Source organism: Asparagus officinalis, chromosome 2, assembly GCF_001876935.1.
Source record: "Asparagus officinalis chromosome 2, Aspof.V1, whole genome shotgun sequence".
Taxonomy (NCBI): Eukaryota; Viridiplantae; Streptophyta; class Magnoliopsida; order Asparagales; family Asparagaceae; genus Asparagus; species Asparagus officinalis.
The window spans coordinates 82302976-82320208 of NC_033795.1; the positions used below are offsets into that span (position 1 = coordinate 82302976).

General features: G+C 36.6%; 2 protein-coding genes across 2 annotated transcripts in view; one reads left to right on the top strand and one right to left on the bottom strand.

Annotated features, from left to right (window-relative positions):
- LOC109831852 (AP-1 complex subunit sigma-1) overlaps nucleotides 1-4867 on the top strand; it is a 5435-nt gene extending 568 nt beyond the window's left edge. The window contains exons 2-7 of the mRNA XM_020399314.1: nucleotides 1798-1884; nucleotides 3113-3204; nucleotides 3316-3424; nucleotides 3518-3553; nucleotides 3648-3734; nucleotides 4571-4867. Coding sequence (XP_020254903.1) covers nucleotides 1798-1884; nucleotides 3113-3204; nucleotides 3316-3424; nucleotides 3518-3553; nucleotides 3648-3734; nucleotides 4571-4642 — 483 coding nt within the window. The 3' untranslated portion in view covers nucleotides 4643-4867. The remainder of the gene's footprint in view (nucleotides 1-1797; nucleotides 1885-3112; nucleotides 3205-3315; nucleotides 3425-3517; nucleotides 3554-3647; nucleotides 3735-4570) is intronic.
- The window catches only part of LOC109831853 (UPF0261 protein mll9388), a 17244-nt gene continuing 7192 nt past the window's right edge, over nucleotides 7182-17233 (bottom strand). Inside the window, exons 4-9 of the mRNA XM_020399315.1 lie at nucleotides 16704-16919; nucleotides 16367-16583; nucleotides 15546-15793; nucleotides 15264-15442; nucleotides 9137-9390; nucleotides 7182-7593 (exon numbers count right to left, since the gene is read on the bottom strand). Of these exons, the coding sequence (XP_020254904.1) occupies nucleotides 7436-7593; nucleotides 9137-9390; nucleotides 15264-15442; nucleotides 15546-15793; nucleotides 16367-16583; nucleotides 16704-16919 (1272 nt within the window). The 3' untranslated portion in view covers nucleotides 7182-7435. The remainder of the gene's footprint in view (nucleotides 7594-9136; nucleotides 9391-15263; nucleotides 15443-15545; nucleotides 15794-16366; nucleotides 16584-16703; nucleotides 16920-17233) is intronic.

Sequence of the window (17233 nt, forward strand, 5' to 3'; positions counted from 1 at the left end):
CTTAGTTTTGCTTTTTTTTTTTAATGTGATTCAACTTATTTGAGGATGCTTTTAAAAGCTGGTTATACCAAACACATTAACTGTTTTTTAACCAGTTTTTGATATTAGATTACCAAACAACTATTTTCAACAGCTTATATAAGTTGCTTCTATAACCTTCTTTTATAAGCAACTTATTATAAGCTCCAACAATACCAAATTGGCCCTTAGTTTGGTGCTTCTCAGGTCGTTATGAATTATGTGCATCAACATTCAGTATTCTATCATAAATTATTACTGTCGAAGTTATACCAACTTCAGAGCTCTGATGTAGTGGCAAGTGATTTTTTGATGGCATGGGAGGACCTTGTTTGAAATCCCGCTGAGTGTGCATTTGTCAAAAAAAACACCAATGTGCAAAAGGAAACGCAAGTTCAAGACACATTTAGAAGTGTGTTAGAATATGAAATATAAAACCACAACCTTCAACACCAATTTCGAAGTTTAAATGCAACACATGGATTTTGAGAGTTAGATATACATTCTTAAGAATGCTAACTTTTATCAGGCATATAAACTTTGGCTTAAATTTAATTTTCCTTTCCACTGTGATCGTAGGTGGCTTTGGATGAAGGGTTAGGAGCATACATGAATACTGATGGTTAGCATCTGTGAGTGGGTATAGCATTTGTAAGGATATTATTCATTTTCTCTGAATAACAAATTGAAAAAGAGAGAAGAGAGGGTGCTTCCTTGGTTGGGACTTGGGAGGTTGTGGTTAATTAATGTGTCCCGACGGGGTCACTTTTAATTTTGGAACCCATTGTCTAAGTATATAAGAGTGTAAATCCTTTCGTTTAGGTGTTAGATTATCAGACAGACTCATTGGTCTAAATTTGTTGGACTGTAATTTCAAACGACATTCTCAATGTGGGTCATAGGATTGTAATTCATTGCACAACATCTGGTGCTTATGGAACATGAAGGTGTTCAATATCTCACGAATGCTCCGTTGTGATCTCTTCGTGTCGCAGGAACGTGTAGAATGTTAAATTATCATCACAGAGGGTTCTTCCCCGTTAGAAGCTCTTTCCTTAACTATGGAGGCTTTCTTGAGGTTACCAACCATCCCCCTCATTGTGTAGGTTTCTCTGCCTGTTACAACCTTCTAGCCAAATTTAAGGAGTTCGTCTAAGTTGTAAACTATAGCTTCCTAATGCAAGTGCACGTATAGCTGCTTGCCTCTCAAAGTGTTACACAATTTTAGCTCTTTGCCAACCCTAGCTCTGGCCCACTTCCTACACAGACAGCCTTGTATGTATGCTTTTGGTGTCCGTTCCATCTAATGGACAGTGAAAAGCCTTCTCGATAGGTAATGTTTGATTTAGGTGCACATGGACCTGGGATCAAGAGGAGGAAGCTACTAATAAGTGATAACTATTAAATCTTATTGAGTTCATAATCAGTAGGTATCAGTTAGATAGAAAAGGTCAGCATAGCAATTTAAATCTCCTATGTTGATTGTTTTGTGGTATGGATGTTGAATCTACAACATTGTTATTGACAACAAGTTCCCACCATCATGAAGCGATGGATGGAGGAACATCATTATTTCTCATCCCGGTCATTTAATTTTTGGCTCGCTTTAAGGATAATTGATTTTACACTTCCATTTTTTTATTATTATATATGATATGATTGGATGTCAAGTTATACAGTCTAAGAAAATGAAGAACAGGTACATATTTATATCATTGGATGGTGACATACATTCATAGCTGACGTCACTGTTAAAAACATGGTATTTTCCTTTTGCAGATTCATTTTGTACTTCTGATTAGTAGACAAGGAAAAGTGAGACTGACAAAATGGTACTCTCCACATACACAGAAGGAAAGGTCCAAGGTAAGCAATATTTTGAATACATATTTGATTTTCTTCTTTCATCTCCTATATACTATGTTGCATGGGTATTTCTATTTGGAGTCATACCCGTGTCGTATCCGTACCCAACACCGAAACCTCAGTGGACACTCCTTGGAATTTGCACACACTTATTTCAAATGTGTACTCAATTATATATACATGTTTTAATTTAAAATACTTGTCATACTTTTTTGTGGACGTTTATCCTACATGTGCAATTCTTGAAACTTGTTGGACATAAGTTGGGTTCATCTCACCCTGTATCCGGTTCAAAACTATGATTACAAAGGGTGATGGGGTCCAGCACCAAAGGGTCTTTTGGATATCAAGTTTAAAAAAATGAGCTATTTTCTAATTTATAGATCCATATTAAAAAAGAAACATATAAATGTTATAGGAATTTTATTTCATAGCATGTGAAATAGAAAAAATTATATTGATTTCATGTAAATTGTTATTATATATACGTGTACGTGTAGCAGTTTCTCGGTGCTCTACCTTTTACAAATTTAGCGTGTCCCACAACCATACTCGCACCCCTACCCCTATCTGTGTAGCTTAGTCTATATATCCATGTTTTGTCTCCTACCTTCGTGGATCAAATTTTATCATCGAAGAAGATTTATTTTCTTTTATTTCACCTCTTGGCCTAAAAATAACAATAATACTTTTCTTGCACAAGGTAATTGCAAACTGTTTTCTATGTCAGCATACTTGTTTCCATTGTAATCTGATGTGCATTTATGCATATTTTATATACAATTACATTTTATTTCTGTAAGCACTGAATAGTTTGTAATCCATTAACTTACAAGAAACGCAATTCTTGACCTTTTAAAAGATTCTGAAATTGACATAAATTTGATATGTTTTTTCGTCTTGTATAGATGTATCTGTATACTCAATTGTCTTCCTATATATTTGTGTACGATGTTAAACTTGGCTATCAATACTATAGATTGAAATGCTCTCTTTTGGCTTTATAATTGTCATGGGTTTTCTTCCCTCTTGATGTTTATCTGCCATCTTGATAATCTAGTGATGTTGACAAAGTTGGTTCTTTCTACTTTTGCCATCTTTTATTTTCTAGTTATTGGACTTGGAAGGAGCTAGAGCATTTCTAAATTTGATGCTGCTGGATATTTGATGGTTGATAGTTTTATGTTATATCTTTTTTCATCTTTATGCATTTCCTGTTCCTGAATAGATTATCCGAGAGCTTAGTGGAGTTATTCTAACAAGAGGCCCAAAACTCTGCAATTTTGTTGAGTGGAGAGGTTACAAAGTTGTGTACAGAAGGTAAAGCATTGATATAGTGATTATTCTCTCAATCTAGTTGCCCTAAATGCTGGGGATAATTCCCAACTCAGGGATACATTTCAATGTTGTGTCTATAAATATCATTTGTAGGTATGCCAGCCTTTACTTCTGCATGTGCATTGATGCGGACGACAATGAACTGGAGGTCCTGGAAATTATTCATCATTTTGTTGAGATATTGGACCGTTACTTTGGCAGTGTGAGCCTACTATCTTTTTGTCTAATGGACTATATTACTACCTGAATATTTCTAAATGGTTCTGTAACTCGTACTTTACATTTTACATTTCAGGTGTGTGAGCTGGATTTGATCTTTAACTTTCACAAGGTAACTCCTTATCCGCTCTGAGAACACAATCAATTTTCATTCTAGTTTTGTTTGCCTTTACATATTTAGCTTTTTATTTTTTTTTAATTGGCAGGCATACTATATATTGGATGAGGTTCTTATCGCGGGTGAACTTCAGGAGTCAAGCAAGAAAACTGTTGCACGGCTTATAGCTGCGCAGGTATGGTCATGCTCACCCTTCCATCAAGTAGGATGACGATCATAATATACTTTTTTTGTGTTCTCACCGGTTGATAAAATAGATTATTTTGTATCTCTATTTATTTTCCACCCAAAGTTTTGCTTGAACATTAACTTAGTTACGTTATGGTACTGTGGATTATATTCCGTTTTACCTGACAGTAGCTCATTGTCAGTGTTTACTGCAGCGTTCAAGGTTAAACCTTATCACATTCCATTAGTAATATAGCCAATGCATGTCTGAACACCATGCAATAACCAATCTTATTTCACAATTTTAAACATATATCTGAATTCTCAAATTATTAGAGGGGTTTATGCAAAGTTTGTAATTCACACCTGTCTTTCTCTAGTACTTGCATATTGTTCACGCATTCTTGCAACGTAGTACTTAATAGTAAACTTTAGATGTAAACAGATATGCCCTTTTGTATGTTTCCTTAACAATGAAACATGGATATGCAAATGTACATCAGTGTGCTTGCACGTGCATAAATATACATGTATTTTTTTAATCTGAACCTTTAATATGTAGGATCATTTTCTCAATTTGTCCTGAAATCGAGTTTGCGTAGGCAAACATATTATCAAAATTTGAGACTGAGAAAATACCAAAATTTTTATGTAAGTGAAAAACATCTGAAGTAATTAATATTTGAGAGCAGAAGTGGTGTTTCTAACCTCTATTTGTCTAATTGCGATCATACTGCATCAGATGGGATGTGTTCTGTGCGAGTTTGATATATGTATGTGACTCTCTATGCACCTACTCGCAATCCTGCGGTATATTCTCAAATAGATGTTTTCGATTTGCAGGATTCACTGGTAGAGACCGCCAAAGAGCAGGCTAGCTCCATAAGCAATATGATTGCGCAGGCTACAAAGTAGAGAGTTCCATGATTTTGCAATGGTCTGCATTAGCCCTTACTGTTTTCAACTTTCGTGTGTGGCGATGTTATGAATATAAGCGAGGCAATTGGTTGTATATGATCTCATGAGGTGTATAGTATGTTCACTGTGTTTCCCATACTGCAGCTTGCTCGAAAACAATGTATGTTCATTCTCGGTTTGTTCAGATTGATGAAAATTGTTGTCGTGTATTTTCAAGTCGCAGTTTCCTCCTCTGGGCAACGTATGGTTTGCATTCATTGAAGAATTCTCAGTGCTTTTCAAATTTGCCACATCGGAACCGGAAACTTGCATGGAGAAACAAGTGGAAACTAAATTTGTCTAATTTTTAAAAACAACAACAAGAGAGCTAAATATAAAGTTTGGCTGTATGAGTCACTTTCATCTTATTTGATGAGTAATCATATTTAAATTGCCAGGAGATGATATATGGATTTCTCATCGAATCATGTCGATATTCGCCTTCATATTCTCGATCAATAACAAATTGAGGTACGATGAATATCACGTTCGATCCATATAAATTGAGTGCAGTACCAATTGTCACTTTAACTATGCGGGAATTCAAATTCAAACCAAACAAGAGCTAATTAACGTTGTAAATAGTTGTAAAAACTCGCGAGATCACTGATATTTTCTTAAAAAAAGAGAGAAGAAGAAAAAAAAAACAAAAAAAAGTAACTCCTTTTAATAAAAGAGAAAGAACCCATGCATAACTTTTTTTTTCTTGACTGACATGATGAAACTGAAGATTCAGACCCTCACAATAATTTTTCCCTCCACTCAGGAAAACAAAACTAATATTTTTTTTAAGAAAAGAATTTCCTACAAAGAAGGGCAACCTGCTACATCCGTTTCCAATTCCAATTCCAATTCACTGGTGTGCGGTCTCATGCAAAGCACAACTCCCCTAAATTTTTAAACACTGCATTTTAAAATTATCTCTCTCTAACTTTTAATACATTTGATTTAATTATTGTATGCGAAATTTAGAAATCATATCTACTCCTCTATACTTAAAAAAGAATCCAAATTTTAATACATTTAATTTAGATATCATATCTACTCTTTTATACTTAAAGAACAATCTAAGTTTTAATACATTTGATTTGTTTTACTGTGTATTATACAGTAAAATACTATAGTATGAATAATAACTTCAAGTATGAAGGAGCAGCTTTGATTCACTACTAATGCTACAGTAAATATTGTAGCATAAACAGTAGCTTTGAGTGCAGAGTACCAGATTTGGTTACTGTTTATACTACAATATTTACTGTAGCATGAACAACGACTCTTTGGATTCTACTTTTGAAGTATAGAGGAGTAGATCAACTCTCACTAAACCCACTTTAACAAATCTATTAATTTGCATAAATATATTAATAACATCTCATTTTTTGAAAAAATAAATGCTACAGAGAGAGAAAGAGAGAGATGGGAGAGGAGTCGGATTCAAAAGAGAAACTTGTGAGAGAGATTTGCAACGTTTCAACATTGCTTACATCTCGTTCTCATATCAGGAGTTCAGCGCAAAAGCCAGGATTCATTGATTGGTACCTCATTCCAAGAGTAAGTGCAATTGTTCTTCAAGTTTTTTTTCCTCTGTTTTTTTGTATAAAAAACATTTATTGGTTTTTGATTGAGTTTTGTGTAGATTGATGAGAATTCTGGGGGTGATGTCATCCGAAGGCGATACCGCCAGCTGGGTATGATTTAAATCTTACTGAAAACTTGTGAAATTTCATTTGTCAGAATTGTTTTTCAATGAAATTTTATTCTTTTGGAGGAAATATTTGTAGCATTGCAGTTTCACCCGGATAAGAAAAAGCATCCAAAAGCTGAAGATTTTTCTGTGACAGATTGTAGATTGATTTATGATAGATGTTATGTAGCCGTAGGACTTTTCTTTGCTTCATTGCATAACAATGTAGGTAGTTTTTTTTCGAAATATTAGGAAGTAAATGATGCGTGCATTTTGCAAATCCATATCCTCAGAGTTGTTTCCCACGTACCCGACCCGATCATCATGGTTTAACGAATTGCAATTTTGTGAATGGAAATCTAGAGGAAAAGTGAAGACTACATGTTAGCGAAATATATACAGAGAGCTAGGCTACTACTAATAGCACCTAACATGCAGATGCGCGCTATCAACCCAATTTTAAAAAACCAAAACTCAAAAATGAAAATCCAAACTAACAGATGTGGTTTACTACACATGAACTAGTTAGAAATAAAATTGCAAATAATTTCGGCGTGTTTGGGAATTATATATCAAGAGACGAAAATTAACCAACTTCATGGAAATTCTTTGTGAGAGCTAATGAAAGGAATGCTTAGTGAGAGCTTTTACCTCTCGCTTCACTTGTCAAAATTCCCCCAGCTTTTAGATGGAAATCCATGGATTGAACCATCACTTCACATGAGAGGGAGAATAAGCTGAAACCATGACGAGGGAGCGAAAAGAAAGTCAGATGGGGGTACCTGGTCCTATCAAATTAAATGCGACATCCGCTTCATGACATCCTGGTTTCATGTCGAACACGAGCATAACGTAATACAGAAGGTTATCAAAATGAATCAACAAGTGCTGCTTTAGTCGTCTTGGGAAAATATTAAACACACATATACATGCTTGGAACATATACCTCGAGCCTATTGGTACGTATGTGCTTCTTCTACATGTACAAATGCCGAGTAAAAGCGGGGGGAAATCATGTAGTAACTAAAAGACACGTACAGGAGAAAGGATATTGCAAAGCATGTCGCTTAATCTCTCTTGATAGAAATGCTTTTGTACTCCTTGACTGTGTTTGTAATAGCTTGTTCAACCGGTAGTCTCTCTAAGCTTGATGCACCATAGAACCCATGGAGCCCCTTGGTACTCTTCAGTATGAATTCAGCTTCTCGAGGACCTGAGATAGGACCTGCAACACACATCATGCGTTAAAAAAATTTTGGGAAAAAAAATCAGGTAATCGTAATTGATGCAACTAACAAGAGAATAACATCTGAATTTGAAAAATATTTGCGACTAAACACCCATTTCTCCATGTAGCACTTTGAAAAAATTGCTTTACCTAAACAAATATCTTCCCAAGTTCCAGTTCATGCAAGCGTGATTCACTTGCAAATTTTTACCATTCATAATCTTTCAAATATCTAAAAACTGAAAATTCAGATGTTGGTGATTACTGTTGCTACCCTTATAATTTGTTGAAGTGATGAACGCGATCTTTCAGAAGTTCCCTTTTGCTCACTATTGATCAATAGATGTACATCATTCAAATAACTAATCATGGCAGGATCAGAAATTAGTCTTTTAAGAAATCTAGCACCAAGCTTTCCACCAAATTCCTAGAAACAGCCAAAAATCAATCTTCAATATAAACCTTGGTAAGCCTTACCACACTTGCAGATAGCATGAACATAAACTACAGGTAATATACAAAAAGGTTTTATAACGCAAAGTAATTTGGGAAAAGGGCACAAGGCTCAAAGTGGTCAAAAATACCAAAGATTTTACCGAAACGCTTTTAGCACGTTCTGACTTCCCTACTTCTGCCTAGATAAGTTTTTGACCCACGTTGAAAATGAGAAAAAGAAATGAGCTATACATAACAATTAACTTTCTATATTTGATTGCTTTGGCCGGGTTTGGAACTAATAACTGGCACATCCATGTATATGCAACACACACAAAGGAGTACTAGCACTCTACGGTTTGTTTATACTTTCTTTGTACTCATCTCACCAAAAGCACACACGTCGCAGCTTGTGGGCTGAAGTTTGGATGAAGCATTTAATTTTGCACGTGTCAATTGAATTTACACAGCTTCGAACTGAAAGCCAACTAGTATAATGGGTTGGATTGTTGCGAGAACCAAGATTGGATGGCGACTCTTCATAAACCGTGCAACCTTACATTTGTGGTAATGAGCTTTTAATAAATTGATGTAAGAAGCACCCTTCTGGTGTTGGCAATGGAACCTTGGTTAGACACCCACAAAATGGATCTGTTCTTTCCAGTATCTGTCTGTGAGTTTCTTTGGTCCAAATCAGTTTTTCTAATTAGCTGCCTTCTATTCGTCAGAAGTAGGTCCAATGAGCATTTAATAAATTGATATCGACTCTTCATAAACCGTGCAACCATACAATAGTGGTATCAATAAATTGATGCAAGAAGCACCCTTCTGGCATTGCGAAGCAATGGAACCTTTGTTAAACACCCAAAAGCCGAGTATGTTCTTTCTACTATCTGTCAGCTGTGAGTGACTGAGTTCTTTGGTCTACATCAGTTTTTCTATTTAGCTGCCTTCCATTTGTCAGAAATAGGTCTAACACCACTAACACTCCTGCTTCTAAACGTTCATTACAACTTGAAATAGGTGAATGTTCAGGCGACATATTGAAACTAAAGCTAAAAGACATGATATTATCAGCTTAAGGAAAGTAGTTAAAGAAGCACACCTCCATGGCAAAGAACAATAATGTCTGGATTTACTCCAACTGCAGCATCAGCAATGGCTTGAACATAGACAACACTATCATCAAGTGTGACAGCTGTTTTTGCACCAATAGATCCTGATGTTGTGAGACCCATATGTGCCACTATAATATTAGCACCAGCCTTAGCCATGGCAACTGCTTCATTTGGGTTGAAAGCATATGGTGTTGTCAAAAGGCCTAATCTATGAGCTTTGTTGATCATCTCGACTTCCAAGCTGGTAAATTGAAAATGATTGAGATAGAATTACATTTTATAATATAATACACTAAAAAATAAAAAATAACTGTGACCCAGAAAATGTCCAATCAAGATGGGTGCATCGTCTAGTCCATGCTATTATATAATAGTAATAATAATAATAATAATCCTCACCGGGATATCAATGTCGAGAGTGTAGTCATGCTATAATAGCACGCTTATGAATCATATTTTTGATGGAAGACGTCTTCATGCACAATCGGCCCTATCAAAGGTCACTAGGTGATCAAACATGTCATTAGGTGATTAAACACATCATCAAGTGATTAAACATATACTCATTTATCTTAACAAAAAGGAAATAAAGAAATAAATAACGTAATTGTTTAAAATCACACTAGGTCAATCGGGCCTGGGTTTATAGCATAAAGACTCAACAAAACTGATTTTTTTTGGTGAGCTAAGGACCCAAATTTGTTGGTATTAATTTTATGCATTTTAGACCCAAACGGGTTGATAATGGGTCCAAACCGGGTCGGGTTCGAGCTCAACATCCCCAAAAATAAATTAAAAAAAAAGCTCATGGGATTTGAACTCCGGATCTCTATGCTAGAGACCATGCCTCTTAACCACTATACCCAAGGGTTCTCTGCATTTGACTTGCTGCAGGAAATCCTTTAACCTAGTTTCAGTTGACCATGAGAAAAATAGAAATTTCAGATAAATAAGATATTAAGGATTTAGAAAACTTAAATACTCAGTTTGTGGGCGAAGATTATTAAAAATAAGTTTATTACCAGAAAGGAAATTTACACATAAACAAAGATATGTTTATTTAGGGAAAGCCCTTCAGGTCAAAATAAAAGAGTTTGTTAGTTAAACTATTTGAAATAGGAATTAATTTTTGAAAAGGGCAAATTGTTTGTTGTGCAACAATATCATTGTTTTAGAAAAAAGACAATCTAAAATTTGAAGAACAAATTTTGAGAATTGAAGTGTTGATTAGAATCTCACGAAAAACTTCCGGTCAACTTTAAGCACATTAATTTATAATGTGTTAAATAAGAAAAATACCCTATAAGATGTATAGCATATATTAACTTAAAAATTTTCAGCACATAGAAAATTTTATATGTTTAACTAGAGAAAAGATGGAAAGGAAGGACTTACAGGTTGGGGAAAAAATAGAATTTATTATGTTGGAAAATTACTCTAGTTACCGAAATATTGTTTGGAGGGAACTTTAATGCAAAAACTCCAAGTCATGAATCCTAATACCCATCTACAACAAAAAGTTAAAGATCACAGCTAGACTTATGAAAAGTGGGAACATACGTACCATTGTTATCCATTGAATAAAATATAGTTTATCCATCAAGCTAACTATATAAATGGAGGAACCCGTATGTACAACTTCATATAAATATAAGAAACCAACAAATCATTTTTCATGATTTCTACGGGAAGACAGCACCAGTAAGAAAAGTTATATGTTATCTTAAAACAAAATAAAGTTGTATATGTAGGAACTTGGACCTAACTTAAGCTATTTAGTCTAGCATTCAAGACGTAAATTTCAAATTATAATGAAAAGCCTATACATAGTTGTAGTATAAAATCAGATAATAACCGGTTATTATAAATCTAACAAGGGAAAAGTAAGCCTACGATTCAACAAAGAAAATATCATGATGAAAGGAAAAAAAAATTGAATGAAGAAAACAATTGAGAAAAGGTATGCTTGCCGATTAACATCGAACCAAAAACTCAAGCAAGGATCATTCTTCTCTCCTCTTCAAGCCTTAATTGTTGTCTTCCCTCTCTCTCTCTCTTTATATTTTTTTCCCGTGAGAAGAGAGTATGAGAGGGTTTTATAGAGGTTAAAGGGAGTTAAAGGTAGTTTAGTGGAGGGATAAAGGTAGTTTAGTAGAGAATTTTAGGTTCAGTGGGGAGATTAGGGGAGAGGGGGACAGTGAGTTAGGTATTACATCTACCCACCTAAAAAAATTTGTCATTAAAATTTGATCCAAGCATAAAAAAATCTAGATGTTACCAGTTGTAAAAAGATGTGGATACCGCTGACGAATATCGCCCTCTTGTTCCCATGTTGCTTCATCTGGTCCATGATATCTCAGGACACTAAGACTAAAGGAATAGTCCTATTTTTTAGGACTTTTTCTTATCTGTCCAAAATATCTATCGATTGCTCTTCATACGACAGGTTTGTTCTAACATGAAGCTCTATGATATCTAGGATGTGGATCTCATCTCACACGTATCGTCGAAGTTGCGATAATGGAACACATCATGCACTCCCTCCAATGATGGAGGCAAAGCTAGCATGTATGCCACCTCTCCTACTCTCTCCAATATCTAGGATGTGGATCTTATCTCACGCGTATCGTTGAAGTTGCGATATACGGAATACATCATACACTCCAATATCTAGGATGTGGATCTCATCTCACACGTATCTATCCAAAATATTTATCGATTGCTCTTCATACGACAGGTTTGTTCTAACATGAAGCTCTATGATATCTAGGATGTGGATCTCATCTCACACGTATCGTCGAAGTTGCGATAATGGAACACATCATGCACTCCCTCCAATGATGGAGGCAAAGCTAGCATGTATGCCACCTCTCCTACTCTCTCCAATATCTAGGATGTGGATCTTATCTCACGCGTATCGTTGAAGTTGCGATATACGGAATACATCATACACTCCCTCCAACGATAGAGGCAAAGCTAGCATGTATGCTACCTCTCCTACTCTCCAATATCTCGAAGGGACCGATGAAACGTAGACTAAGCTTCTCGCGGTTGTCAAATCAGATAACCCCTCTAGTTGAGAATATCCTCAAGCAAACATGCTTTCTAACCTGAAACTGTAGAGGTCTCCTCTTACTATCTGCTCAACTTTTCTACCTATTCTGAGCCAACTTAAGGCGATCCCGTATCGTCTTTATCTTTTCTCTTGTTTGCACTATTATCTCAGACCCTAACGGACGTCGCTCTACCAAGTTACCCCAACAGGTAGAAGATCTACAGTTCCTCCCATATAAAGCCTCAAAAGGCGCCATTTGGATGTTGGCCTGGTAACTATTATTATAAGATAACTCTACCAAATGTAAATGGTCTTGCCAAGAGCCCTTGAAATCTAGCATGTATGCTCACAATATGTCCTCCAAAATCTATAGTCTTCTCTAATTGTTCATCTATCTGAGAGTGGTATGCCGTGTTGTAACTCAGTCGAGTCTCAAGACATTGTTGCAAGATCCTCCAAAAGTGTGATTAAAAATGTCTCTGCCGGACACAATACTAACAAATACTCCATGCAAGCGTACTATCTCGCTCATGTACAACTCCACTAGCTTCTCCATCACCTGTCCAACTCGAAATGGTAGGAAGCGAGCCGACTTGGTGAGTTGGTCTACTACTACCCATACAGCACTGTTCCCCTTTTGGCTCCTCGACAAGGCAGTGACAAAGTCCATTGTAATATGTTCTTACTTCCATTCAGGAATAGGATGTGTTCCATGTATCGCAACTTTGACGATACGTGCGAGATGAGACCAATGCCCTAAATATTACAGAACTTCGGGTTGGAACAAACATGTCATATGAAGAGCAATCGATAGTTGTTTTGGATAGACAAGAAAATATCTTTAAAAATAGGACCATTCCTCTAGTCTTGATGTCTTGGGGACATCGTGGACCAGGTGAAGCAACATGGGAGCGAGAGGATGATGTTCGTCATCGCTATCCATATCTCTTTACAACAGGTAACATCTAGATCTTCTTATGCTTGGATTAAATTTCGAGGACGAAATTTCTTTTTTACGTGGGTCAGATGTAATACCTAACTCACTGTCCCCCTTCCCCCTAATCTCCCCACTAAATCTAAAATTCTCCACTAAACTACCTTTAATCCTCCACTAAACTATCTTTAACTCCCTTTAACCTCTATAAAACCCTCTCATACTCTCTTCTCGTGGGAAAAAACATAAAGAGAGAGAGGGGGGAAGGCAACAATCAAGGCTAGAAGAGGAAATGAGAAGGATCTTTGCTTGAATTTTTGGTTTGACATTAATAGACGAACATACTGATACGTATCGCCGTGCGAGCACCTTTGATCGCGGAATTATCAAAGATGTCTTTGTGAAGAAAATAGCAAAACACCAGAACAATGCAATATGGTGAACAAAAATATCTTCTCTAGATTATGAAGAACAATAAATTACAAATCTCTCTTTCCTCACAATCTCTCTAGAATAAAGAACAATCTCTCTGTTCTCTCCCTCCTGAAAAACACCTCTCAGACGCCTCCTATTTATATCAAATCCTAAATCAAAACAAATTAGGATAGCCAACTGTCAACCGGCCCGATTAACGGTCAACAGATCTAACCTGTCGGTCGACTGATCGCGAACATGCACAACGTGCATGACTTTATCGGTCGACTGATCCTCTTAGCAGTCGACCGAGCAGAAAGTCTTCCACAACTCAAGGTTCTTATCGATCAACCGATCTTCTTATCAGTCGACCGAGCAGAAACTCATCTTGAACTCCGGGATCATCATCGGTCGACCGACGCAATTCATCAGTCGACCGATAAGAATTTTTTGTGTATTCCAATCCGCGTTTCGTTATTTGTACTGACCCGCGTTTCTATTCTCAAGCTACCATAAGAATTATCTATCATCAAGCTACTATGAGGATCGCTAAGCTCCCGAGGCAGAGAAGATACACCTGTATCACATACCTTTCCTCAATTGTTTTCTTCATGCATGTTTTCAGCGAAAGTTGTTTCCATTGCAGATTTCATTAAACCTTGATGTGTTTACAAGAAATTACAATGAAAATAAAAGAAAATACAACTCTCGAGAAAATAACACAGAAGTCGTTTATCAACTACTGTTTTTGTGGGACTTTGCCTGTGCCGGGAACGCTTTAGTTCGTGGACCACCGATTCGTAGATCGAGAGGTTGTTTAGAGATCTCTCCTTCGTTTATCGAAGTAAAGATTTGAAAACGAATATCTTATCGATGTAAGATGTCCGTTCTTCCAAAGATCAAGTCTGAGCTTAGATCTCTAGGATTCACCAAATGATGCTTGTCAGAGGGTGAAAATTCTCTCTTTCTTTCTCAAAATCACCAAAGACTCAAGTATCTTCTGCTCCAAAAATGCCCTCTAACCGCTCTCCCACGACTTTTAACCACTTTTTTTCGTGGTTTAACCGCTTGTCCACGTCAGCACACGTTCTATTTCTGATATTCCGCCACGTGGACTTCAAAAAAAAAAATCATCGAATAACTGCCTCACAACTGCCACAACACCTCTCATAATAGCCGCGACACCATAGGCTGCCGCGCCTTAGCCGCGGCACCTTGGACTGCCGCGCCTTGGCCGCGGCACCATTGGCTGCCGCGCCTTGGCCGCGGCACCCTGGACTGCCGCGCCTTAGCCGCGGCACCTTGTCCTGAGGCGCTGCGTTGTGTTGCCTGATGATGTGTATATTGTTTCTCCATGTTGTTTCGAGTGGTACTTGTATGTCTGTAAGCATTTTTTAACGCCTACAATGCAACTTTTTTTCTTTGATCATGATATTTTCTTTGTTAAATCGTAGACTTACTTTTCCTTTGTTAGATTTATAATAACTGGTTATTAGCTAATTTCACACTAGAACTATGTATAGGCTTTTCATTATAATTTGAAATTTACATCTTGAATGCTACAGTAAATAGCATAAGTTAGGCCCAAGGGCACTGCAAGATGAACAGTTAGATTTACACGGAATTACCTAATAGAATAGTTGAAATAAGAGATTATCTAGAAGAATGTTAAGAATGCAAGAAAACAATCAAACGAGATCTGGATATTCACCTGTAACCCATTCCCGTTTCTTCCAGATTTTGGCGGAAGTTACCATCAAAGAGACCAACTGTTGGGAAATTCTGCACACCACAAAATCCAGTATCTACTAGCTTCTTAAGAAAGTAATCCATCCGGCGAAATGGATCTGTAGCACACACTCCAGCGAGAACCGGTACCTCTTTTACCACCTAAGGAGATGATAAGAGTTAGAATGCTGGGATTTTAATGTCATTATGATTCTATGAACTTTGTTCTACTCCAAAATAGAGCATAAAATTAAGGAACGCATACAGGTAATACTTCATTTGCCATGTCCAGTACAATTGCATTGGCATCTGCAAAAGGCAGTAATCCTGCCAAGGAACCCCTTCCAGCCATCCGAAAACGTCCAGAGTTGTATACAACTATCAGATCAACACCCCCAACTTCTTCAAATTTTGCAGATATGCCTGTCCCAGCGCCGGCCCCTATAATGGGCACACCCTTATTTATTTGTTGCTTCAGTTGTTGTAGTATAATCTGGGTCCTCTGCAGAGTTTCTGTCAAGAACAAATAAAATATTATACATTCAATGTATGTAAGGTGCCAAAATACCTACTGGTTTCCGTATAAGAGTGCATTGCCTATTCAACTAACCATTTCCTTCTCAACATATAACTTATCTGAACTCTGAAGTAGCCATTCCCCAACTGGTAGGTCTTGTTTTTTTTCCCTTCTTTTTTTCCTTTCTTGTTGTTATAACACATGCTTCTTAGTCAGAAAATTTTGAAAGTACAGCTTTAAGTTAACTCTTGTTTAGACTATATGTAGAGAAGAGGATTTCACTTATTTTTTTATGATGTCATGCCCCCATTACTGTACATTGGAATATCATGCCTTTTATTCTTGCATTACTTTTATCAGATTGAAGCTCCCTACAAAAATCTAGTTTTTATTAAAACATTTCAATTTTTCCAGGTGATAAGCAACTTCTTCATGCAGATGATTGGTCGCAGATTGAAAATCATAAGCTTAATCCTATACATGAGCATTTTAGAGAATAACAGTTAGCATGCTCTGGAAGAATGATCCGTACTAATGAGCAAATATTGCATATTCAATAGATATAAAACCTGGCCTTGCATCAGGAAAGTCGACTGGGGTCCGCCAAATAACCCTGTCATCTGGGTCTTTCCCCTCAGTGCTTTCAACCATATTTGAACAATACTTTTGCTCAAAAGCAGGAATTTCTCGAGGATTCACAGTTCTAGAGATATTCATCTCCAAGAATGAATCAACCAAGGCATCAGCGAAATTTGGATCATTGATATGGTACGGTATTATCTTCACCTACAGAAGTAAAACATAAATATAAGATATGTATATGAGATAATGGACATAAACACATATAAACTATAAACTCTAAAACATGCAAATTTAGCATATGGAAACACTCCATCAAAATGGTACCTGTCTATCACTGTTTTTCTCTACTAGCTTATCCAATTCATTTATTAGAGCACATGTAGCCTCTGGATCATAAAATGGCTTCCCAAGAGCATCTAGTGCAGAGACGCCCTTCTCTGGTAGACAAATACAAACTCTTGATGAAGACTTATTCACTTTCTCAGCAATAAATCTCGCAAACTTCTTGTTTTCGTCGACAGTAGTTCGTATTAGTGAAACCTGCAATGCATCAAAATGGTTAACTTCACTGCTTATCTGCTGACAACACAAGCCCACATGCCCACATGCAGGTGCACATAAGAGCAGACCAAAGATATGTTCTACACATGAACATCATGAAGAAAATGATTAAATTATGCATATGCAGCTAAGTAAGATCATAAACAAAGATCTGAGCTTCTTTGAACTTTGCACATAGTACCCGTGGTATTTTAAAATCTCAACAGTATCAACCCCTCAATTACTGATAGTGTACTCTGTACAAAACTATTTGCTCCTTTAAACTGAAGTTAATAACATAACAAGAGATATTG